The sequence below is a fragment of the Pristiophorus japonicus genome, unplaced genomic scaffold (genome assembly GCF_044704955.1).
Source record: "Pristiophorus japonicus isolate sPriJap1 unplaced genomic scaffold, sPriJap1.hap1 HAP1_SCAFFOLD_697, whole genome shotgun sequence".
Taxonomy (NCBI): domain Eukaryota; kingdom Metazoa; phylum Chordata; class Chondrichthyes; family Pristiophoridae; genus Pristiophorus; species Pristiophorus japonicus.
The window spans coordinates 62,232-86,812 of record NW_027254610.1 but is presented as its reverse complement, the minus strand read 5'-3'; the positions used below and the strand labels follow the sequence as shown (position 1 = coordinate 86,812).

The window sequence follows — 24,581 nt, the reverse complement described above, 5'->3', positions numbered from 1 at the left end:
CACTCCCTCAGCATTGCCCCTCCGACAGTGCGGCGCTCCCTCAGCACCGCCCCTCCAACAGTGCGGCACTCCCTCAGCACTGCCCCTCCGACAGTGCGGCGCTCCCTCAGCACTGCCCCTCCGACAGTGCGGCGCTCCCTCAGCACTGCCCCTCCGACAGTGCGGCACTCCCTCAGTACTGCCCCTCCGACAGTGCGGCGCTCCCTCAGTACTGCCGCTCCGACAGTGCGGCGCTCCCTCAGTACTGCCCCTCCGACAGTGCGGCGCTCCCTCAGTACTGCCCCTCCGACAGTGCGGCGCTCCCTCAGTACTGCCCCTCCGACAGTGCGGCGCTCCCTCAGTACTGCCCCTCCGACAGTGCGGCGCTCCCTCAGTACTGCCCCTCCGACAGTGCGGCGCTCCCTCAGTACTGCACGGGGAGTGTCAGCCTCGATTTATGTGCTCACGTTCCTGGAGTGGGACTTGAACCCACAATGTTCTGACCCTCAAAGGCCAGTGTGCTGCCTACATAAGGGTAGATTAGAGGGAGACTATTTCTTCTGGTGGGGCATAACCTTAAAATTAGAGCCAGGCCGTTCAGGGGTGAAGTCGGGTGGCAATTCTGGTGGGAATCTCTTTCCCGTAAAAATGCTGTTGAGGCTGAGGGGGTGGGGGGGCGGGGAGCGGGGGGCTCAAATGAAAATGTCGAAACTGAGATCGACAGATTTTTGTTGGGTAAGGAAGAGTATTAACGGTGACAGATCAGCCGTGAGCTCATTGAATGGTGGAACAGGCTCAAGGGGCCCAATGGCCTATTCAACAACAAGAACTTCAGCCAACTGAGGAAAAGAGTGTTTGAAGACCAGGCCCTCAAATCTGCCACCAAGCTCATGGTTTACAGGGCTGTAGCGATACCCGCCCTCCTGTATGGCTCAGAGACATTGAAACATAGAAAATAGGAGCAGTAGTAGGCCATTCGGCCCATCGAGTCTGCACCGCCATTCAATACGATCATGACTGATCCTCTATCTCAACGCCATATTCCTGCTTTCTCCCCATAATCTCTGATGCCTTTTGTGTCTAGAAATCTATCTATCTCCCTCTTAAATATATTCAGTGACTTGGCCTCCACAGCCTTCTGTGGGAGAGAATTCCACAGGTTCACCACCCTCTGAGTGAGAACATTTCTCCTCATCTCGTCCTAAATTTCCTACCCCGTATCCCGAGACTGTGACCCCTTGTTCTAGACTTCCCAGCCCCGGGGAAACATCCTCCCCGCATCCAGCCTGTCCAAGCCGGCTCAGAGACGTGGACCATGTACAGTAGACACCTCAAGTCGCTGGAGAGATACCACCAACGATGTCTCCGCAAGATCCTGCAAATCCCCTGGGAGGACAGACGCACCAACGTTAGCGTCCTCGACCAGGCCCAACATCCCCAGCATCGAAGCACTGACCACACACTCGATCAGCTCCGCTGGGCAGGGCCACATTGTCCGCATGCCCCAGACACGAGACTCCCCAAAGCAAGCGCTCTACTCGGAACTCCTTCACGGCAAACGAGCCAAAGGTGGGGCAGAGGAAACGTTACAAGGGACCACCCTCAAAGCCCTCCCTGATAAAGTGCAACATCCCCACCGACACCTGGGAGTCCCTGGCCCAAAGACCAATCCGCCCTAAGTGGAGGAAGTGCATCCGGGAGGGCGCTGAGCACCTCGAGTCTCGTCGCCCGAGAGCGTGCAGAAACCAAGCGCAGGCAGCGGAAGGAGCGTGTGGCAAACCAGTCCCACCCTCCCCTTCCCTCAACCACTGTCTGTCCCACCTGTGACCGAGTCTGTGGTTCTCATATTGGACAGTTCAGTCACCTAAGGACTCATGTTAAGAGTGGAAGCAAGTCTTCCTCGATTCCGAGGGACTGCCTATGATGGTGATGACATTCATCTATCGCCTTTGACATAGTGTTTGAAAAGAAGGACATTTTAAGGCTTGTGTCGTTGTGTCCTGACTCGTGAGTGGGACCCTTTGCACCCGTTTATTACTGTGCCAACAGGTGGAAGAGTTCCTGGATGATGTGGCCCACTAGACAGACCAACAAATACTGGGCTTACCTCAGAGAGGCAGTGGCTGTGACTCACAGGGTCGTTGGACCGTGTCTGGCTGCTGGCGGGGCTTTGACTGCAGACCCCGGTTGCGTGAATCGTGTCCCGTATATTGCAGTGTGGGTTACTGGCTCATTCTGTGCAATATTTTCTCGCGATCCAACACGTTCTGTCACATCCCATTTAAGAATGTGAAGGGTTCTGAAAGGTGCGGTCAGCATACGACAGCTGGAGAACGTTGATGTGGTATTCAGTATCTTCATAAACATTTGGACCAGGGGTACAGCAGCATCGTGGTTATGTCACAAGACTAGTAATCCCGAGGCCTGGATTAATGATCCGGAGATATGTGTTCAAATCCCACCAAGGCAGCTGGGGAATTTAAAATCAGTTAATTAAATAAATGTGGAATAAGAAGTCAGTGTCAGTAATGGTGACCATTAAACTACCGGATTGTCGTAAAAACCCATCGGGTTCACTAATGTCCTTTTTTAGGGAAGGAAATCTGCTGCCCTTACCCGGCCTGGCTGATATGTGACTCCAGACCCACAGCGATGTGGTTGACTCTTAAGTGCCCCCTCTGACATGCGGCTCACCACCACCTTCTCAATGGGCAATTAAGGGATGGGCATTAAATGCCGGCCTTGCCAGTGACACCCACATTCTGTAAACCCTCGCACTTTGCTGGTTAACCCACCCCCACCCCCCCGTCTCCCTGCCAGCGTGATCTGTGCCCCGCAATTGCTGCGTGGCAGCTTTTGTTGTCAAGAAGAAACGGGCTTTTTCGAATTTCCGGACTAATCTTGACTCACTTGGCAGCAAAGCGGGAGTTTCGTGACTCTTGGGCCGAGGAGGTTCGGAGAAACTCTGGCATTTTACTGCGTTTGGGTTCAGTTGGGTCTGTCCGCAGATCTCCCCCACCCCCCGGCCCTCCCCCCGGACTATTCAGGGTTCAGGGTCCCGTGGCGGGACACTGCTCCCTGACGGCTTCCCTATATCCGTAGCTCAGTGGTAATGTCACTCGACCAGCGATCCCGTAGACCTGGACTGGTGATCCGGAAACCCGAGTTCAAATCCCACCAAGGTAGCTGGGGAATTTAAATTCAGTTAATTAAATAAATCTGGAATTAAAAAGCCAGTGTCAGTAATAGTGACCATTGACTACCGGATTGTTGTAAAAACCCATCGGGTTCACTGATGACCTTTCGGGAAGGAAATCTGCCGCCCTTACCCGGTCTGGCCGCTATGTGACTCCAGACCCACAGCAGTGTGGTTGACTCTTAATGGCCCAGCGAGACACTCCGTTGTACCAAACTGCTCCGATAAAGTCAGCACTGTGAAAGCACGTTCACCACACGGACTGCAGTGGTTCAAGAAGGCGGCTCACCACCACCTTCTCACGGGGCAATTAGGGATGGGCAATAAATGCTGGCCTTGCCATCGATGCCCACATCCCCTGGACAAATAAATAGCCGAAAAAACTTTTGGTTATCTGTCCTAACTTGTGGTTTGGTGTCAAAATGTGTTTGATTTCGCTTCCGTGAAGCACCCTTGGGGCTTTTTACTATGTTGAAGGTGCTACTTGAATGCACCTGTTGTTAAATCGCACTCATGCTAATTTTATTATAACCAGGAGAGTTATTCCATTCCATTGCGTGGGACATTAGAGTTTCATCAATTGTGTGCGTGTGTGAACAGCAGAGTTATGGATCCGCTGACGTTTACGAAAGGTATGTGAGGACATAAGTGAGTTTGTGAATGCAAGCGTGTACGTGAGTGTGTACGTGAGCGTGTACGTGAGTGTGTGCGTGAGTGTGCGTGTGATTGAGCAGACTAGGCCGATATTCTCTAGAGTTGAGAAGAATGAGAGGTTATTTCATTGAAACATACAAAATTCTTACAGGGCTTGACAGGGTAGATGCAGGGAGGATGTTTCCCCCCGGGCTGGGGAGTCTCGAACCAGGGGTCACAGTCTCAGGATAAGTGGTCGGCCATTTAGGACTGAGATGAGGAGGAATTTCTTCACTCAGAGGGTGGTGAATCTTTGGAATTCTCTGCCCCAGAGGGCCGTGGGGGCTCAGTCGTTGAGTATATTCAAGGCTGAGATCGCTAGATTTTTGGATATTATGGGAATCAAGGAATATGGGGATCGGGCGGGAAAGTGGAGTTGAGGTCGAAGATCAGCCGTGATCTCATTGAATGGTGGAGCAGGCTCGAGGGGCCGAATGGCCGACTCCTGCTCCTAATTCTTATGTATGTGAATTTGAGAATGCCAATGTGTGAATGTGAGTGCATGCAAGTGTGTGTGTGCGTGTGTGTGAGCGTGTTCGTATGAGCGTGTGTGTGTGTGTGCGTGAGCACGTGTGTGTGAGCATGTGTGTGAGCGTGCGCGTAAGCGTGTGCGTGTGTGTGTGTGTTCGTATGAGCGTGTGTGTGTGTGTGCGTGAGCATGTGTGTGAGCGTGCGCGTAAGCGTGTGCGTGTGTGTGTGTGTTAGTATGAGCGTGTGCGTTAGCGCGTGTGTGTGAGCGCGTGTGTGTGTGTGTGTGTGCGTGTACAAATGTCAGTTGGGGAGCGGGAGGACCAGACTGGGCTGTAGTGCCTCTTGTAGTCGAGGAGCCCGCTAACATGCTCTCGCGCTGAGGGAATGGTCACTCGGACGAGGCACCCGAGGGTGATCAACGGCCCATCAGGGAAAGCAAACTAAGAACTGCCATTGCTGGATACGGCCAGCGGGCCAGGCAGCCTCTGTGGGGAGAGGGACGGTCGGGCTGTTTCTGCACGGTGACATTTCGTCAGAACAGGAAGGTGTTGGAGATGAGCCGCTTTTAAGCAAGTGCAGGGGCAGGGAGAGAACACCAGGGAGGGTCTGTGATAGGCTGGAGGGCAGGAGTGGCTCAATGACTAAAGGGATGGAAGATGTCTCTTAAAGCATAGGCTGAGGAGTGACCTGATAGCGGCCTTTAAAATAATGAAGGGGTTTGATAGGGTAGACGTAGAGAAGATGTTTCCATTAGTGGGGGAGACCAGAACTCGGGGCCACCAATATCAGACAGTCACTAATAAACCCAATGGGGAATTCAGGAGAAACTTCTTTACCCAGAGAGCGGTGAGAATGTGGAACTCGCTGCCACAGGGAGGGGTTGAGGCGAATAGTATCGATGCATTTAAGGGGAAGCTGGATAAACACATGGGGGAGAAAGGAATAGAGGGATATGGTGATGGGGGTGAGATGGAGAGGGGTGGGAGGGGGCTGGTGTGGAGCATAAACCCCGGCACGGAGCGGTGGGGCCCAGTGGGCCGTTTCTGTGCCGTACAGTCTGTGTAAGGCTGAGACCTGCACCGAGGCAGGCGCAGAAACAAAAGGCGGGTCCAGAGGAGGTGCAGGCGGTTACAGCAGAATAATCTCTCTCTCTCCACACACTCGCTGACTGCTGTTTGATGGCTGCAAGTTATTGGCACTGTGAAAATCCTGATTGGCTCTCCAATGATCACGTGACCCGACTGCTCATTGGGGTCACCTTGCGCGAGAGGGGGGGCGGAATCTATTGGACCCAGGCGCAGCAAAAAGCGCAGTGCAAATAGTCACAGTGCTGTTTTATTTCCCATCAGAAAATCCGTATCTTCGGGAGAGGGGGAATGGGGGAAGGGAAAAGAACAGCAGGAAATAAAAAGATGTCGGCTTCCACAGAACAGTCGGTGTTGTACGGTAAATCAATTTATTGGAATCTCGTCATTGAATAAACTGGAAGCCAGATAAAGATGCCCGTCTGTTAAACGCTACAGGCCATTTGCACCACTGATCGACTCAGGGGCCTTATACCAAGTTCCCTTGGGAGCCCCTTGAGTACAGTACTTGGTCATTTTCAACAAAAATCAATTTGGGGAGAGGGAGGTGGGGGAAGCTAAGAATAAGTTAAAGAATATTAAATACTCTCCGTGCATGCATCGAGAAAGTCCAGCCTTTGGAGAAATCGCGTGACGGGACCTTTAAAGTGTTGATTCTTTTTTCATTAAATTCTGGAAAGGACGGGATTTGTGACGAAAGCAGAAACTAAAACTCAATTGCCCCTGGGTCGGCAAGTCTGGTCGGACGCGTTCCTGGAGGTTTCATCACAAGACCTCCCCGCCTCTGACTGCCCCACCCGGTTGAACAGCTGTTTCCCGCCCCCGCCTAGTTATAAATTAGTTTATTTATAACTATTAAACAAGTGTTCAAAGGGAATTTAAAATGTAACGCTCGCTGGTTTTTCTCCCCTCGGGTGTCCGGGAGATTTGTCTTTAATCCCTGGAGGCACCAGGCTGATCCTGGCGGGGGCGGGGAGGGGGGAGATTGGTGACACGCCCCCCCCCCCCCCCCCCGCAGATTTCTCACGCATGCTCCTGAAAATTGGGAGAGCCAATAAATGTCTGGTGTGCATTTAGGCCGTGCTGCGTGTGGGGGCAGGGGCAGGGGTTAGAGTGTAATGTCCAGGGAGTTTGGGGATATCGATGCCTGCTCTTCCCGAGGTATGGGAAATGGTCCACGTTGTCCAGGGCCCCGCCGTAGATCTTGATGACTTGGGGGGCCTGATAAAGTGCAACATCCCCACTGACACCTGGGAGTCCCTGGCCAAAGACCGCCCTAAGTGGAGGAAGTGCATCCGGGAGGGCGCTGAGCACCTCGAGTCCCGTCGCCGAGAGCGTGCAGAAACCAAGCGCAGGCAGCGGAAGGAGTGTGCGGCAAACCAGTCCCACCCTCCCCTTGCTTCCACTCTTAAAATGAGTCCTTAGGTGGCTGAACAGTCCAATACGAGAGCCACAGTCCCTGTCACAGGTGGGACAGACAGTGGTTGAGGGAAGGGGAGGGTGGGACTGGTTTGCTGCACGCTCCTTCCGCTGCCTGCGCTTGGTTTCTGCACGCTCTCGGCGACGAGACTCGAGGTGCTCAGCGCCCCTCCGGGATGCACTTCCTCCACTTAGGGCGGACTGGTCTTTGGCCAGGGACTCCCAGGTGTCGATGGGGATGTTGCACTTTATCAGGGAGGCTTTGAGGGTGTCCCTGTAACGTTTTCTCTGCTCACCTTTGGCTCGTTTGGCGTGAAGGAGTTCCGAGTAGAGCGCTTGCTTTGGGAGTCTCGTGTCTGGCATGCGGACAATGTGGCCTGCCCAGCGGAGCTGATCGAGTGTGGTCAGTGCTTTGGTGCTGGGGATGTTGGCCTGGTCGAGGACGCTAACGTTGGTGTGTCTGTCCTCCCAGGGGTGGAGGCTGGTGAGCAGTATAAACACCAACACAGACTAGTCGGGCCGAATGGCCGGAATTCTGTGCTGTGTATTTCACGCAGTTTGATGACGGCACGGATTCGGGGGATTGGGGAATGTGAGAGAGCAAAGATTGCAATGTGCTGCAGTTCAGCGGGACCTGGGGGTATTGTGCATGAAACACAAAAGGATAGTATGCAGGTACAGCAAGTGATCAGGAAGGCCAATGGAATCTTGGCCTTTATTGCAAAGGGGATGGAGTATAAAAGCAGGGAAGTCTTGCTCCACTTATACAGGGTATTGGTGAGGCCACACCTGGAGTACTGCGTGCAGTTTTGGTTTCCATATTTACGAAAGGATATACTTGCTTTGGAGGCAGTTCAGAGAAGGTTCACCAGGTTGATTCCAGGGATGAGGGATTTGACTTATGAGGAAAGGTTGAGTAGGTTGGGCCTCTACTCATTGGAATTCAGAAGAATGAGAGGTGATCTTATCGAAATGTATAAGATTATGAGGGAGCTTGACAAGGTGGGTGCAGAGAGGATGTTTCCACTGATGGGGGAGACTAGAACTAGGGGGCATAATCTTAGAATAAGGGGCCGCCTATTTAAAACTGAGGTGAGGAGGAATTTCTTCTCTCTGAGGGTTGTAAATCTGTGGAATTCGCTGCCTCAGAGAGCTGTGGAAGCCGGGACATTGAATAAATTTAAGACAGAGAGAGTTTCATAACCGATAAGGGATTAAGGGGGCAGGCAGGGAAGTGGACCTGAGTCCATGATCAGATCAGCCATGATCGTATTAAATGGCGGAGCAGGCCCGAGGGGCCGTATGGCCTACTCCTGTTCCTATTTCTTATGTTCCTTATGTACATCTCCGCCATCTTTAATATCATCCTTTTGGCTCAATGTTGGCTTCTAGTTCTAACCAGAGAGAGTGCAAAAGAGGTTGGCCATTTGGGCCTGTTCCCAGAACCACAGAAAATTAGTGAACCGTTATTGTGAAGGATATAGAGTTTAAAAAAAAAATAACGGGGCCTCCCGTAAACGTTTGGGGAAGTTGTAGAGACCTGCCCGCTCACACTATGCCAGTGGGAGGAATGTGGCCAACCCAGACACATCGGTCGGAGACATCAGTGCACTTGCCCCAAGACCAGGACTTGAAAGCGCTCGGCTCACCCCGGGGCAAATACTCCCGAGATTCATATGCCATGATCGTATTAAACGGCGGAGCAGGCCCGAGGGGCCATATGGTCTACTCCTGCTCCTATTTCTTATGTTCTTATGTAACTGCTGGGCATCTCATCATCCGTGCTGTGACTCGAGAGGGCGAGGGAGTGACACCAAAGACACAGTAGATTTTTGGTCCCGTTTTTAATTTTGGTCAATGACACAATTTCTCCACTGGCGCGAAGATCATTTTAGAACAGATTCATGCAGGCCCCCCCCACCCCCGCTATAACAACGTTTGGTAGTATTACTTACAGCTTATTAAACATAACTATTTAAAATATATATTAATACATATAAAATAGGAATTTGGCATTAAGTTAAAACCCCAAGTTGCAAGTTGCCCCTCCCCCCTCCCCTCCCCCCACCCCCCCACCAGAACACGAGAGGGTGTGACAATTGCTGGTTCGAAAGAGTTCGTTCACTAACTCCCAGCTTGCAAAAACCAAACCTTCTCCCACGGCCACAAACTCGCTGCGTTCGGGCCCGGCGAGACGAAACCCATGGCGTGCGGAGCTCTGGGCTGGGCCCCGGGCTCCAAATCCGGAGGAGAAAACTGCCTCCGTTGAAGGCCGGACCGGTCCTGCAGTTTCATGCCCGCTATCAAACTGGAAACCGGAATTTTTTTTGTTAAGACGACGAAAAACAGCGGGGTTGAAATTCAACTGGGGAGGCATCACAAAAACGGGCAATTATGGAATCAGCCTCCCCCTTGCCCGCACCCATTTCCTGATGTTCAGTTTTGTTAACTTCAATAGAACGGAATGTCAGGTGGGGCAGGGGGGTGCGTGTAACGGGCGTCCCATTAGATTCTGTCCGTTTGTGATGCTGCCCCAGTCGAATTTCCACCCCAGTGGGGGGTTTTTTTTCTTCAAATTTTAGTGTCCGCTTACTTCGGCCATAATGGCCGGGAGTTTCCGAATCCACCGTGCTCTGTCCTGCGATTTTCCATCCCGTTAAATCGCAGCCAAATAGATCAGGCAGCTTATGAGGCTCTGTCATCGCTCCACGATGAGTTAGCTGATCGCAGCTACGACATCGATGGTGGTACTTCAGGTTGGCGGGGGTGGGGGGGGGGCGCGAGGGGGAAATGGCGGCCCCTGTTCCTGATCACGAGTTCCCCGCTCCCCTTCACAAGGCACTGAGTCACACTGGGGTAGGGTTGGCTCCGCTAGCTCACGCTGATGTGCCTATATTATATTACATTATAAAAAGGATGTCGAGGCACTGGAGAGGGTGCGGAGAAGATTTACGAGGATGATACCAGAAATGCGAGGGTATACATCTCAGGAAAGGATGAACAGGCTGGGTGTCTTTTCTCTTGAAAAAAAGAGGTCTTTAAAATGATGAAAGGTTTTGATGGAGCGGATACAGAGAGAATGTTTCCACTTGTGGGGAAGAGCAGAACTAGAGGCCATCAAATAAGATCGTCACCAAGAAATCCAATGGGGAATTCAGGAGAAACTTCTTTACCCAGAGAGCGGTGAGAATGTGGAACTCGCTGCCACAGGGAGGGGTTGAGGCGAATAGTATCGATGTATTCAAGGGGAGGCTGGACAAGTATATGGGGGAGAAGGGAATAGAGGGTTGTGCTGATAGAGTTAGATGAGGAAAGACGGGAGGAGGCTCGAGTGGAGCATAAACGCCGGCACGGACTGGTTGGGGCGAACGGCCTGTTTCTGTGCCGAATATCCCGGGTAATGAGTGACTCCTGTTGGAAAGGTTGAGATGGAATTGGGAATGTGGCGCCCCTCCCACGGCCAAATAGCCGGCTGGCACATCTGGATGAGATAGCAGTGCCTGGCCCATCGGACCCCTAACGTGACTCCATGCCCCATGGAGGGGAACGGGGGAAATAAACCCCCCCCTCGGGCTTCCAGCTTGATGAACGGATGAGACCACAGCAAATGTCCGCCTGCCTTCGAAGAGGTCAAGCAGTTTCTCCTCCACATTAACACTCGATTCTTCAGAAAAAAAATTAATTTAATGCAATATATTACTGGTACATTTTAAAAAAAAACAGCAATAAAGATTTTATAAACTTATAGAGTTTATAATGATTTCAGAACATGCTGTGATTTGGTTGGGTCAGACAAGCAGCAGGGATGGTGGGGGTGATTGGTATTGGCGTGGAATTGTTAGTAATAAAGAACACGGGTCAAAATAGTGTGTGAGGGCCGGACTATGTCTTGACAGTGGTCGGGCCGGTCTTAATATCCAATACTTCTTGAACGGAGATTTAGCCAGCTCGGTCACTGAGGGAGGGGTCAGGGCCAAAAGCAAGGTTAAGGGTCCCAGTGAAATCGCGTTGCATTGGAGCGCGTGCAAACCCATGGCCTTTCCGCGAGGTCAATCGCTCGGCCTCGTGGGCTCGCGATCGGCCGACGGCCCGATTGTGGCGATAAGCATGTCCGCCAACTAGCCCCGAGCCGTCCCGCTAAGGTTTGTGAGTCCAAGAGAGTGAGTGAGAGCCAGAAACAGGATCGCTTTGCGCGCTCCCCCCCCCCACGGGATATAAACGAGGGAAGTGTTCTCTCAACAGTTACATTCTCTCCCTCGCTCCTCACCCTGCCCCGCGACGCATCCCGATCACAATCGGGGTCGCAGTGGCTGTGGGTGGGAGTTATTTATCCGTGGGCACAGATTTTGTTGGGGGCTGTGCGCACATCCGCTAACCAGGCCCATCTTTCTCCTGTCCCGCTCCCCCCACCCTCCTCCTCTTCCTCAAGGGGAGGTAGGCCCTGCACCACACTGCAGTTAGCTTGGTCCAACAGTCAACGAAGAAGCTCAGAAATACTTCCCTGTGAGGGGACCACTTCCAGTGGCCCTTCAGGCTGAAATACCCCAGGTCCCAGGGTCTCTGACTTCCAGTGAGGTGGCTTTCACTTGGTTGCTTGGGTGGTCTACGCCCAATCAGAGGAAAATAACCCCATCCCCTTGAGAACCAACAGAACATTAAGAGATAGGAGCAGGAGGAGGCCATTCGGCCCCTCGAGCCTGCTCTGCCATCCAATATCCTGACTGATCTTCTACCTCAACCTCTGAAAGCAGGCAGAGGGTTCCGGATTCAGGGATTCGGCTGGAGGGAAGCAGCATCCCTCATCGACAACGCCACAAAGAAAGTTTCAACAGAAAAAAATAGGGCAGCTGTTTTGGAAGCTCTTCCAGTAAGACCAGAAACGGAGGGCTCAACCGTAACAAGCTCGCGGAGCGTGGCGGAGTCCCGATTCAAATGGGGTTCTTTTTAAGACATCTTTGGCTGGAGCCCAGGGCCAGGTCTGGTCGCAACGGGTAGACTTTAAGCATTTGAGCGAAGTCTAAAAAGTGATCGCAAGTGGACCTTCCTCACACGGAGGGCTGTGGCCACATGGAGCGCGCCTCTTCACAAGGCAATGGATATTCAGCCCAGAGGAGATTGGGATACAGACTTGGCAAGTACGGGATGATAAAGCAACGAGCTGGGATTTTAAAAGATAACCGGGTCTGCCCAGGCTCACACCAACAGCACTTTGGGCCCCACAACCTACCCCTGGAATCGCAGCATCTTACTACACGGGAGGCCATTCATGGAAACATAGAAAATAGGTGCAGGAGTAAGCCATTCGGCCCTTCGAGCCTGCACCGCCATTCAATATGATCATGGCTGATCATGCAACTTCAGTACCCCATTCCTGCTTTCTCTCCATACCCCTTGATCCCTTTAGCCGTAAGGGCCACATCTAACTCCCTCTTGAATATATCCGGCCCACCCGTGTTCCTGCAGCTCTCCGCAAGAGCGATCCACTTATCCCTCCCGTTCCCCTCACCTGTTTCTTTCCAAATATGTAGCAAATTCCGTTTGGAAAGCTACGCGGGATTCTGCATTTCCATTTGGCCGCCCATTTAAAATGGAGATGAGGAGGAATTTCTTCTCTCGGAGGGTTGTAAATCTGCGGAATTCGCCGCCTCAGAGAGCTGTGGAAGCTGGGACATTGAATATATTTAAGACAGAGATAGACAGTTGCTTAAACGATAAGGGGATAAGGGGAGCGGGCGGGGAAGTGGAGCTGAGTCCATGATCGGATCAGCCATGATCGTATTAAATGGCGGAGCAGGCTCGAGGGGCCGAATGGCCGACTCCTGCTCCTGTTTCTTATGTTCTTATGGCATGGGTCCCGGCAACCCAATGGATAAAATAAAACTCTGCTCATTTCTCCCCTCGCTCTCGTGGCGGGCGATGGTTTCTCTGAAGTGTGCGTCACGACCTGGGCAATGAGCAACAATGCCCATCGACTCAGTTAGCCTGAGAGGGTGACCATTGGCGGAAGAGGCGATAACCAGAAGGCATAACTTCAGGTGATCGGCAAAAGAACCAAAGGCCACACGAGGAAACACCTTTTTACGCAGCGAGTGGTTAGGATCTGGAATGCGTTGCCCGAGAGGGTAGTGGAGGCAGACTCAATCGTGGCCTTCAAAAGGGAGTTGGATAAATACTTGAAGGGGAAATAATTGCCGGGATATGGGGGAAAGAGCAGGGGGAGTGGGATTGACTGGTTTGCTCTTCGAAAGAGCTGGCGCGGCCTCGATGGGCCGAATAGCCTCCTTCTGTGCTGTAAGATTATGTGCTTCTAAGAGCTTCCAATTTGGCTGCACAGCCATCGACATTAGAACTAGGGGCAGGAGTCGGCCATTCGGCCCCTCGAGCCTGCTCCGCCATTCAATGAGATCATGGCTGATCTTCGACCTCAACTCCACTTTCCTGCACTATCTCCATATCCCTTGGTTCCCAAAAGTGTATCGACCTCTGTCTTGAATATAAAAAGACTTGCATTTATATAGCGCCTTTCATGACCACCGGACGTCTCAAAGCACTTTACAGCCAATGAATACTATTTTGGAGTGTAGTCACTGCTGTAATGTGGGAAACGCGGCAGCCAATTTGCGCACAGCAAGCTCCCACAAACAGCAATGTGATAATGACCCAGTTAATCTGTTGTTTTGTTATGTTGACTGAGGGATAAATATTGGTCCCAGGTCACCGGGGAGAACTCCCCTGCTCTTCCGCCAATAGTGGCCACGGGATCTTTTACGTCCACCTGAGAGAGCAGACGGGGCCTCGGTTTAACGTCTCATCCAAAAGACAGTGCGGAGCTCCCTCAGCACTGCACTGGGAGTGTCAGCCTGGATTTATGTGCTCAAGTCCCTGGGGTGGGACTTGAACCCACAACATTTCTGATTCGGAGACGCGAGAGAGCGCGAGCTATCCATTGACCCACGGCTCAATGACTGAACATCCCTAGCTCTCTGGGATAGAGAATTCAGCTTCCTCACCTGGGATAAATAACATCTAACCATCCGACAAATCAATCGATTAATAAACTGATGGCGTGTATTGGGAGGGGGTCCAATAACTGATAGCTGTGATCTATTACTTTAAAAATAAATCACTGGCAGGCAAACTCTTTCAGGTAACAAAGGCCCACACTCAGATAAGAAACATAAGAATTAGGAGCAGGAGTCGGCCATTCGGCCCCTCGAGCCTGCTCCGCCATTTAATAAGACCGCAGCTAGTCTGATCTTGGGCTGAGCTCCACTTTCCCGCCCGCTCCCCGTAACCCCGGACTCCCTTGCAGGCAGCTTGCGATAAGTGTTGCCGTAAATGTTCAGGTTAGTTCGGAGTTTGGTCACTGTCTGCCGAGAGCAGATTTGGGGGCCCCAGCGCTGTAACCATGGCGACTGGCCTTATTGCACACAATCTTCATGAATATTCATCAGGTGAAAACAAGCTGCTTTGAATGAGTGGCTCTTAAATTATTAAAGGGAGAAAAAAAAAATGTAAATGTTAAGTTCCGCCGTGCGGGCCAAATCCCGGCATTATCAGGGCAGAGGGATCAATAATCGGAAGCTACATTAATGGGAAACTGGGAGTGATCTCAAGGTATTAATTTTGTTGATGCCTTCGGATTCTATCACAAATCTTTAAGAGAAAAACTCTCAGTTCACAACTGAATGCATGAAATTCGAGCTCTCTGGTTTCCATAAAAGATGATTTTAAAATTCACAAGTTTGTTTTCAAATCCCTCCGTGGCCCTCGCCCCCTCCCTATCTCTGTAACCTCCTCCAGCCCCACAACCCCCCCCGCCCCCGAGATGTCTGCGCTCCTCTAATTCTGCCCCCTTGAGCATCCCTGATTATAATCGCTCCACCATCGGTGGCCGTGCCTTCAGCTGCCTGGGCCCCAAGCTCTGGAACTCCCTCCCTAAACCTCTCCGCCTCTCTTTCCTCCTCCAAGACGCTCCTTAAAACCGACCTCTTTGACCCAGCTTTTGGTCACCTGTCCTAATAGTTCCTTTATGTGTGGGTTTGTGTCAAATTTTGCTCTTGTGAAGCTCCCTGGGACCACATAAACGCACGTGGTGGGCAGTCAGAATCCTTTGCCGTGGGCAGACGTGAATTGGAAGCAGATTCCCTGTCGCCTATGCTCAACCCTCAACCTAAAAGAAATAATCTTCGGCGAACACCAAGGATCCGCCTTTTTTGTTTCCATGGCCCAGCTGGAAGCCATGGGACTGAGCAGGGATTCCCATCACGTTGCATTTCTCTCTCGTAAGGTTGCCCAACACAAACCGACTGACCATTGGGAGGGGAGTCCCAGAGGAGGGGAGGAGATATCTGGACAGGGGCAATAGTATCTGTGGAACCTCACCCCATCAGGAGGGGGAAAATGCTGCACATTGAGGTAATAATCGAGGCAAATGAGTCTCCGGCAACCTAGAACCACAGCGCCCCCTCCCCCAAAACATTTCTTTACAAGACCTACTTGTGGGGAGACCCGTAGCGATCAGCTCAAGACGGAATCATCTAAAAAAAAAAAAAAAAATCACATCCTAGATTAGTGCAGAAAGTGCTTTTTCCCTGGACAGGACCAGAAAAAAACGTAACTGTTGATTTTCCAAAGATGGGTCACCATTGAAAACTTTGAGCGAGACCAGTTTTGCCTGGAGGACAGTCCCTTCAAAGGGAGATTGGCTGAACCCCCCAAAGACCGTCGCTGCTGCTTGACTTCTCCTCGGTAAACCAGGCCCCTCCCACCTCTCTCTCTGCGTACGTTTTAGTGTTCAAGGTTGAAGCCGACTTGCACCGCGAGACCGCTGTTCATCCTCCAAGGGTATTGTGCCGGGGTGGGGGTTAGGCTTGTGAATTCTGTGGCAGGACAATGCACCTCACACCCTCCATCTCCCCCACCCCCCCCCACCGACCATCCTCAGTTCCAGGCAGGTAAGGTGACCTGGGTGGTTTCGGAAGGTCATTGGGCCTGATTCCCAAGCCCTCCCCCCACCACTCATCCCACCCAGAAAGAATGTAGAGTCCCCTCCCATCAAGGGAAGACCCTTGTTTGGTGGGTAGGCCGGGCATGGAGATGGAGCCAAGCAAGGCTGGGCCAACGGGGGCACCCCAGAGGGCCACACCGTTGGTATATCGTAGGGAGTTGTAAAACCCGATGACACCTGGATGGGAAACTGGTTCTTGGCCACTCCCTGACCTGTCCATTTAGCGGATGATCTTGAGCATCAGTAGGGCAGAACCTCTCCAGACGATGCCTGGATCTGAAGCCGGGGAGACCTCCCAGCACAATACAATGGCACCTTAAAAATCAACAAACTAGGGGACCTGTCTTATTACAAAATAATTATGTGATTTGGCATATGCGTTCAAGTACTCATTCCGTCACAGAACACAATCGACATCCAGCGTGCCAATTAGCGCCCCCCCCCCAATCGCGCCCCCCTCCCCCCTTAAACAACACCCGTGGGATCATGGGTGGAGATGTTCGATACCGCAAGTGGGGTTAAGGGCAGAGTTAAGTTGGGGAGGAGATGTTGAGCCATTGGCTGTCGAGCCAGGCTCCCAAACCCTGATTGTCGGACGGCTTTCGCGCGTGAAATGAGATGACCCTTGCGTTGCTGGAATTATTCCGCTCCGAACGTTGACGCGTCGCAGGACAATTGCTCAGCCGACCACCCACCGAGACCCCTCCCCACCCCCCCCCCCCCCCCCGCCTCCGCACCCAGGCAATCTTTCCCTGCACCAACTCGAGGGTACGATAACAATCTACAGTGGCTCGTGCCAATAGCGGGGCGAGAAGGAGCCGATTTTCGATTGGTTGGGGTCGCACTTTGGCCAACTGTTGCCGGAGGTCGCAGGGTTGACCCAGGGCCAGGATACCCAAGGGGCAGGTGGTGATTGAGTAAAATGGGGAGGGGGGGGCAAAAGGTGGACATGGGCTCTCTCACCCCACCTCCGAGCCATGGAGACGGCCATTTCCCACAGTGCACCGCGGCTTAAAATGGCGGCCGCAACCATTTTCAGGCCCCCCCTCCCATCGCTTCTTTCTATTGGTCTACCTCAATTCCGAATGAGAAAATACCCGACCATCTGCTGGGACCTAAAGCTCCTCGTTCCTGACCAACACCTGCTTCTCGACACCATTCCTCCGCCTCGCAAAAAACCCTCGAACGGGGGAAACCTGTTCAAGTTTCTGGCTCCAGCTCAAAAAACTGCAATGAGGTAGAGGTAAACTCAAAAACCGGTTCCTGGGATGGTGGGGGGGGAATTGTCCTGTGAGGGGAGATTGAGTGGACTAGGCCTGAGTTCTCTGGAGTTTGGAGGAGTGAGAGGCGATCTCATTGAGGCATGCGGAGTTCCTGCTGGACTTGGCTTGTCGATGCAGGGAGGTTGTTTCCCCCCGAGCCGGAGTCACAGTCTCGGGATAAGGGGTCGACCATTTAGAACCGAGATGGGGAAGGATTTCTTCACTCAGAGGGTGGTGAATCTTTGGAGCTCTCTACCCCAGAGGGCTCAGTCGTTGGGAGTGTTCAGTACAGAGATCTACTCACTGGAATTCAGAGGTGATCTTAGCGAAACGTATAAGATTATGAGGGGGCTTGACAAGGTGGATGCAGAGAGGATGTTTCCACTGATGGGGGAGACTAGAACTAGAGGGCATGATCTTAGAATGAGGGGCCGCCCATTTAAAACTGAGATGAGGAGGAATTTCTTCTCTCAGAGGGTTGTAAATCTGTGGAATTCGCTCCCTCAGAGAGCTGTGGAAGCCGGGACATTGAATAAATTTAAGACAGAGATAGACAGTTTCTTAAATGATAAGGGGATAAGGGGGTGGGCAGGGAAGTGGAGCTGAGTCCATGATCAGATCAGCCATGATCGTATTGAATGGTGGAGCAGGCTCGAGGGGCCGAATGGCCGACTCCTGCTCCTAATTCTGATGTTCTTATTAAGGCTGTGGGACTGGTCAACGTTTAAAGGCCGAGAGTCTCGGGGGCTTTGAAGTGGACGCGGGGAGGGGGAGGGAAGTGGTGGGGGGGGGATAGCTTTCTCCAGAGGCTACGTTCTACCTGGCACCCAGTGAGCGGCCTGTCGGAGTATCCTAAGCCTACTGCCACCAATGGAGGCCCAGTGCACTCAATGTGCCGCTCACAGTGGCCTAGGCCCCAGCGATGGTGTGCAGCCTCAGCAAACAGTCCCCATTGTCCAGGATTTCATTGCATAGCTCACCAGGTACAGGTACCTGGCACATTTTAGATTCCTGGTTGCCGGACGGGTTTTTAATCTGAGATAGTCCTTTCAACAAAAAAAAAAAAATTCCCCTATGTAAATATATTCTTTACCAAAATACCGCTGAACTACAATATGCAGCATTTCTACGCTACCCTAAGTTTGAAGAGCACGTGCCATGCCACATTCAAAGACAGAGAGAGCCACGATTGCAAAGGCCTTTGTGACGAGTTCCCTGCCGTGTTTGGGCATTGTTCCCCGTCTCGATTCATTGCCAGCACGGCCAGTGGAACGGTCTCGGCGCTCCAGGTTGTTGCCGCACGGCGCCATTTTAAACCAAAAAAAAGGTCAGCCGAGGTCAGAAAAGGCTTGCGGCACGTGATATTATCTTAACCGATCAGGGAATAAGGGGTCATGGGGAGCGGGCAGGGAAGTGGAGCTGAGTCCGTGATCGGATCAGTCATGATCGTATTAAATGGCGGAGCAGGCTCGAGGGGCCGTATCGCCAAACCTAAGGCCTCTGCTACCCTTTTCACTCCCGACCTCTGACCCTCCTTCACTCCCGACCCCTGACCCCTCCTCACTCCCAAACCTTCTCACTCCCGACCCCTGGCCCTCCTTCACTCCCGACCCCTCACCCTCCTTCACTCCTGGACCCTTTCACTCCCGACCCCTGACCCTTTCACTCCCGAACCCCCCCCCCCCCCCTCCGACCCTCCTTCCACGACCGACCCCTGACCCTCCTCACTCCCGACCCCTGGCCCTTTCACTCCCGAACCCCCCCCCTCCCACCCGCCGACCCTCCTTCCACGACCGACCCCTGACCCTCCTCACTCCCGACCCCTGGCCCTTTCCAGTTCAGGCACGGCAGCAACCAGGGAAACACGGGCCCAACGAAAAAGGCTCCACTCACCACGCAATCGGACAGACGCAATATAGGCTTGTAAATATGGCGTGCAATCTGGTTTTATAACTTTAGAAAATACTTATGAGGAATGGAAGATTTAAAATAGGAAAAATCAGTTTAACCCTTTGAATACGTGTCCTGAAACCGTTATAAAATCTTCACTCGCTCTCGATTTTTGGAATGAGGTGGGGAGGGAGCAAATCCTTCGGTTTAATATTTCAGTGTTTGAGGCCTGTACGGTTATTCCCCAGCTTTGTCTGTGGTCATCCCGCCCCAGTGCTCGGGGGAGGGGGGGGGGAGGGTTTTCCCGCTGAGATTCCGAGGATTGATAAGGACCCGTCTGGACGATCACGATCCCATCGTGTTTGCGTTTAACGCGACGAGCTCAGTGTGTCCGGTATTCACGAGCGAGTCTGGCTGGGGCGGGAGCGGGGTGGGGGAAGGGGAGCTTAGTCCATCTCCACCCACAAACCTCGGCCTTTGTCCTGCCGCCCCCCCCCTCCACCCCCCGACACAGGTACAAAGTCTTAATAAGACGGAGAAGGAAAATAAAAGAGCAAAGCACGGGGCCTTCCTCGCGGCCATCGCCTCACAGTTGCTCTTCTCAAAACAGAAAATAGAAATGTTTCTTAGTGGTTATACAGTTCAGTCTGAAGAGTTTGTCTTTGCCTCCATTCGAGCCCCCTCCTTAAAGCTGGATCTCAAATGTTTTCTGTAGGTCGGTGGAGAACGGGTTGGTCGACAACGGACTGAGTCGCTGCTGGGCCTTGGATTCGAGGGCGGCCCACTGGGCTTCGAACTGGTCGGCCTGGGGGGGCATCGGCAGCTGGGCGGGCTCGGGGGGCCAGGCCCCCGCTTGGCTGGAGGCCGCCGAGCCATTGAGCTGCCGCGTGGGCCTGGCGTGGTGGCCGAGGGAGGCGGAGGAGGGGGGCGAGGGGGGGAGGCCGAGGGCCGGCGGGAAGGGGGAGGGGGTTTTGGCGGCGGCGGCGGCGGCGTGCGAGGCCTGGGCGCTGCCGAAGGCGTTGGCCACCATCTGCGAGGGGGTGAGGCCCACCAGCGGCAGGCTGGCGGGCAGGTAGGGCAGCCCGTTGCTCAGGCCCAGCGGCAGCTGGGGGTGATGGTAGGGGGCCGCGGGGCCCACGAAGGCGGGCTGCAGAGGCGGCGGAGGGCCGAACATGCTGACCGGGGGCCCGCCGGTGGCGTTGCAGGGCGTCGGGAAGGCGGGCATCCCCGTCGGCACGGAGACAGCGGCAGGCGGCGGCTGCTGGGCGCGGGCTGCCTTTGCCACTTCCTGCAGCCAGCGCTCCGCCTCCGAGGGTGTCCGGCGGTGGCTCGGGTGGAACACCGAGCTTCCCGTGTTGGCGGCGGCGGCGAGATCTCCCCATCCTGCGTTCCCTGCGGAAGGGCGAAACAAACGGGTCAGGTGACAGTCGCGATACTCGGACGTGCGCCAGTGTGCCCGAGCGCGGCTTGCTGGAGACATTCCCCAGCACCCCGCCCCCCCCTCCTCCCGACCCCGGCACACTGTCTCCTCCCCCTTCCCGCCCCCACCTCCTCCCGACCCCGGCACACTGTCTCCTCCCCCTTCCCGCCCCCACCTCCTCCCGACCCCGGCACACTGTCTCCTCCCCCCCCCCCCCCCCCCCCCTCCTGCAGCGTATTCGCTTCCCGGGTTCTTTGCTTAAGAATTCATCGCTATTAAGAACTAGTTGGTTTATTAGCCAAAGGTTTAACAATCACACGACACATCACCGGTTCATCCATCAGGCTCACAACCGCCTGCCCCATCGTGGATCCCCCGAACCCAACTGGCCGGGGTTTTATTGAGTCTTGTGAACATCACGTGACTGGCTAAGCCACTCCCCACTCAACAACTATTCTGTGTCGGATCGTCAATCAACGGCCCCCCGATTAAAGGGGGCACTAAAACCGACAAATTAAACCAATTAACTTTTAACCAGAAACTTAAATCAAATTAAAATTTGGTTGCCAGTGGGGGGGGGGGGGGGTGATGATGCACTCCAGTCCCTCCGGCGCCCACCTCTCGCGGAAGGCCGCGAGCGTACCGGTGGACACCGCGTGCTCCATCTCCAGGGACACCCTGGCTCGGATGTAACCGCGGAAGAGAGGCAGGCAGTCGGGCTGAACGACCCCCTAAGTCCGCCCGCTGCCTGGACCGGCTGATGGCCCCCTTGGCCAGGCCCAGGAGCAGTCCTACGAGGAGGCCCTCCGACCTGCCCGCTCCCCTCCGCACAGGGTGCCCAAAGATCGGGAGCGCGGGACTGAAGTGCAACCAGAAATTGAGGAGCAGCCCCTTTAAATAATGGAACAGGGGCTGCAACCTCGCACACTCCATAAAAACGTGGAACACGGACTCTTCCAGACCACAGAAATTGCAGGCGGCCTGGGAGCCCGTGAACCGACTTAAAAATTTATTGCACGGGACTGCTCCCCGTGCACCACCCTCCAGGCCAAGTCCCCGATAAACAGTGGGAGGACTCCTGCCTAGAGTGCCCTCCATCGGGGAACTCCGCCTCCTCCGGACGGCAAGATGGTGCCATCATGGCGTGTCCGGACGGCAGACAAGGATGGCAAAGTGGGGAGTGTACAAACCTGTGAGCCTGCTCACAGGCGCACACATTAAGAACTCTCAACGCAGGCTTGAGGAAAAAGCACCTCGTCTTTTGTTTAGGCCCTTTATAGCCTTCTGGACTCGACATCGAGTCCAACAATTTCAGACCAAACCCTCAGCCCTTTTATTTATTCCCTTTTCTCCTTTTTTTTTACAAAAAAATAAAAACTCCCCTTGCCCCTTTTTTATTTTTATTTCTCTGGGTTTCCCGTGGTAGCCGGTAATTATCCTGCCATTAACTCCCCATCTAGACTCTTAGTTTGTTTCCTAACTTAGAAACATAGAAAGTAGGTGCAGGAGTAGGCCATTCGGCCCTTCGAGCCTGCACCGCCATTCAATGAGTTCATGGCTGAACATACAACTTCAGTACCCCCTTCCTGCTTTCTCGCCATATCCCTTGATCCCCCTAGTAGTAAGGACTACATCGAATTCCTTTTTGAATATATTTAGTGAATTGGCCTCAACAACTTTCTGTGGTAGAGAATTCCACAGGTTCACCACTCTCTGGGTGAAGAAGTTTCTCCTCATCTCGGTCCTAAATGGCTTACCCCTTTATCCTTAGACTGTGACCCCTGGTTCTGGACTTCCCCAACATTGGGAACATTCTTCCTGCATCTAACCTGTCTAAACCCGGCAGAATTTTAAATGTTTCTATGAGGTCCCCTCTCATTCTTCTGAACTCCAGTGAATACAAGCCCAGTTGATCCAGTCTTTCTTGATATGTCAGTCCCGCCTTCGCTGCACTCCCTCAATAGCAAGAATATCCTTCCTCAAGTTAGGAGACCAAAACTGTACACAATACTCCAGGTGTGGCCTCACCAAGGCCCTGTACAACTGTAGCAACACCTCCCTGCCCCTGTACTCAAATCCCCTCGCTATGAAGGCCAACATGCCATTTGCTTTCTTAACCGCCTGCTGTATCTGCATGCCAACCTTCAATGACTGATGTACCATGACACCCAGATCTCGTTGCACCTTCCCTTTTCCTAATCTGTCACCAGATAATAGTCTGTCTCTCTGTTTTTACCACCAAAGTGGATAACCTCACATTTATCCACATTATACTTCATCTGCCATGCATTTGCCCACTCACCTAACCTATCCAAGTCACTCTGCAGCCTCATAGCATCCTCCTCGCAGCTCACACTGCCACCCAACTTAGTGTCATCCGCAAATTTGGAGATACTACATTTAATCCCCTCGTCCAAATCATTAATGTACAATGTAAACAGCTGGGGCCCCAGCACAGAACCTTGCGGTACCCCACTAGTCACTGTCTGCCATTCTGAAAAGTACCCACTTACTCCTACTCTTTGCTTCCTGTCTGACAACCAGTTCTCAATCCACGTCAGCACACTACCCCCAATCCCATGTGCTTTAACTTTGCACATTAATCTCTTGTGTGGGACCTTGTCGAAAGTCTTCTGAAAGTCCAAATATACCACATCAACTGGTTCTCCCTTGTCCATTCTACTGGAAACAAAAAATTCCAGAAGATTTGTCAAGCATGATTTCCCTTTCACAAATCCATGCTGACTTGGACCTATCATGTCATCTCTTTCCAAATGCGCTTCTATGACATCCTTAATAATTGATTCCATCATTTTACCCACTACCGATGTCAGGCTGACCGGTCTGTAATTCCCTGTTTTCTCTCTCCCTCCTTTTTTAAAAAGTGGGGTTACATTGGCTACCCTCCACTCCATAGGAACTGATCCAGAGTCTATGGAATGTTGGAAAATGACTATCAATGCATCCGCTATTTCCAAGGCCACCTCCTTAAGAACTCTGGGATGCAGACCATCAGGCCCTGGGGATTTATCGGCCTTCAATGCCATTACCAGTCCAGTTCGGCCCGTCGTCCCCTTTGTCTCTCTAATCTCTCCTGCCTTCCACTCGATCGCAGACCTTCCCTTTTGTTCTTCCCTCCCCTCCCCCTTTCAGTGACCAGGTCTCCAGTCGTCCTGGTTAACCCTTTCCCACTGGACCGAGACCTCGCTCTGTCAAGCCCCGTGTGGTGGCTGGTGTGCAACGGTCACCCCACGTTAAAAAAATCCCACGTACAGGCATCTTCCACCCTTCAGGATGTAGTTCGGGACCTGGAATATCAGGGCCCTCATTGAAACACTTGTGAACTCGTCCCCTTTTGGAGTGGAAACAAGTCCTCCTCACTTCGAGGGATCGCCTACGATGATATACTAAGGGGCAATTTCAGCCCCATCGCGTCGACAGCACAAAAAAACTGACCAACTGTACACTCCGTGCCGCAGTGTACACACGCCCCTCTCGCGCTATCGGCGGGTTCCATCCCTCGCTCCCCGGCGTACTGGCCTTACCCTGAGGTGCGTGGGGCGGTAGTGTTGGGGCCGGCAGCGCCATGGAGCCGGGGCCCGGCGTGGAGCAGAAGGGATCGGCGGGGGGTCTGTTGAAGGACGTGTCGATCTGAGAGCAGAGGGTGTTGATCCCGTCGGGCTCATCGGTGGGCGACGAGTCGAACTCTGGCACTGGGGCGAGAGAGGGCGCGAGAGAGAGAGAGGGAGCAAAAACAAACCGGGAATAAACCTTCAGCACCCTCCAGACTCCAACCAAACTCTTTGAGCGCAGCAATGTGTCAAGCCTCCCCCGCCCAACATCAGATCAAAGATCTCCCAATGGTTGAGTTGGCCATGACCCTGGGATTGCAGGTGGACTCAAGTAAGACTTGCATTTATATAGCGCCTTTCACGACCACTGGACGTCTCAAAGCGCTTTACAGCCAATGAAGCACTTTTTGACGTGTAGTCGCTGTTGTAATGTGGGAAACACGGCAACCAACATGCGCACAGCAAGCTCCCACAAACAGCAACGTGATAATGACCCAGATCATCTGTTTTAGCGATGTTGATTGAGGGATAAATATTGGCCCCAGGACACCGGGGAGAACTCCCCTGCTCTTCTTCGAAATAGT

At 53.0% G+C, this 24,581-nt stretch overlaps 1 protein-coding gene across 2 annotated transcripts in view; it reads right to left on the bottom strand.

Annotated features, from left to right (window-relative positions):
- Window positions 1-18,901: 18,901 nt before the first annotated feature.
- Window positions 18,902-24,581, bottom strand: part of LOC139256205 (protein numb homolog) — a 32,234-nt gene continuing 26,554 nt past the window's right edge. For both annotated transcript variants that reach the window (XM_070874154.1, XM_070874155.1), the window contains 2 exons: window positions 23,971-24,138; window positions 18,902-20,397 (listed from right to left, as the gene is read on the bottom strand). In XM_070874154.1, coding sequence (XP_070730255.1) covers window positions 19,691-20,397; window positions 23,971-24,138 — 875 coding nt within the window. In that variant the 3' untranslated portion in view covers window positions 18,902-19,690. The remainder of the gene's footprint in view (window positions 20,398-23,970; window positions 24,139-24,581) is intronic.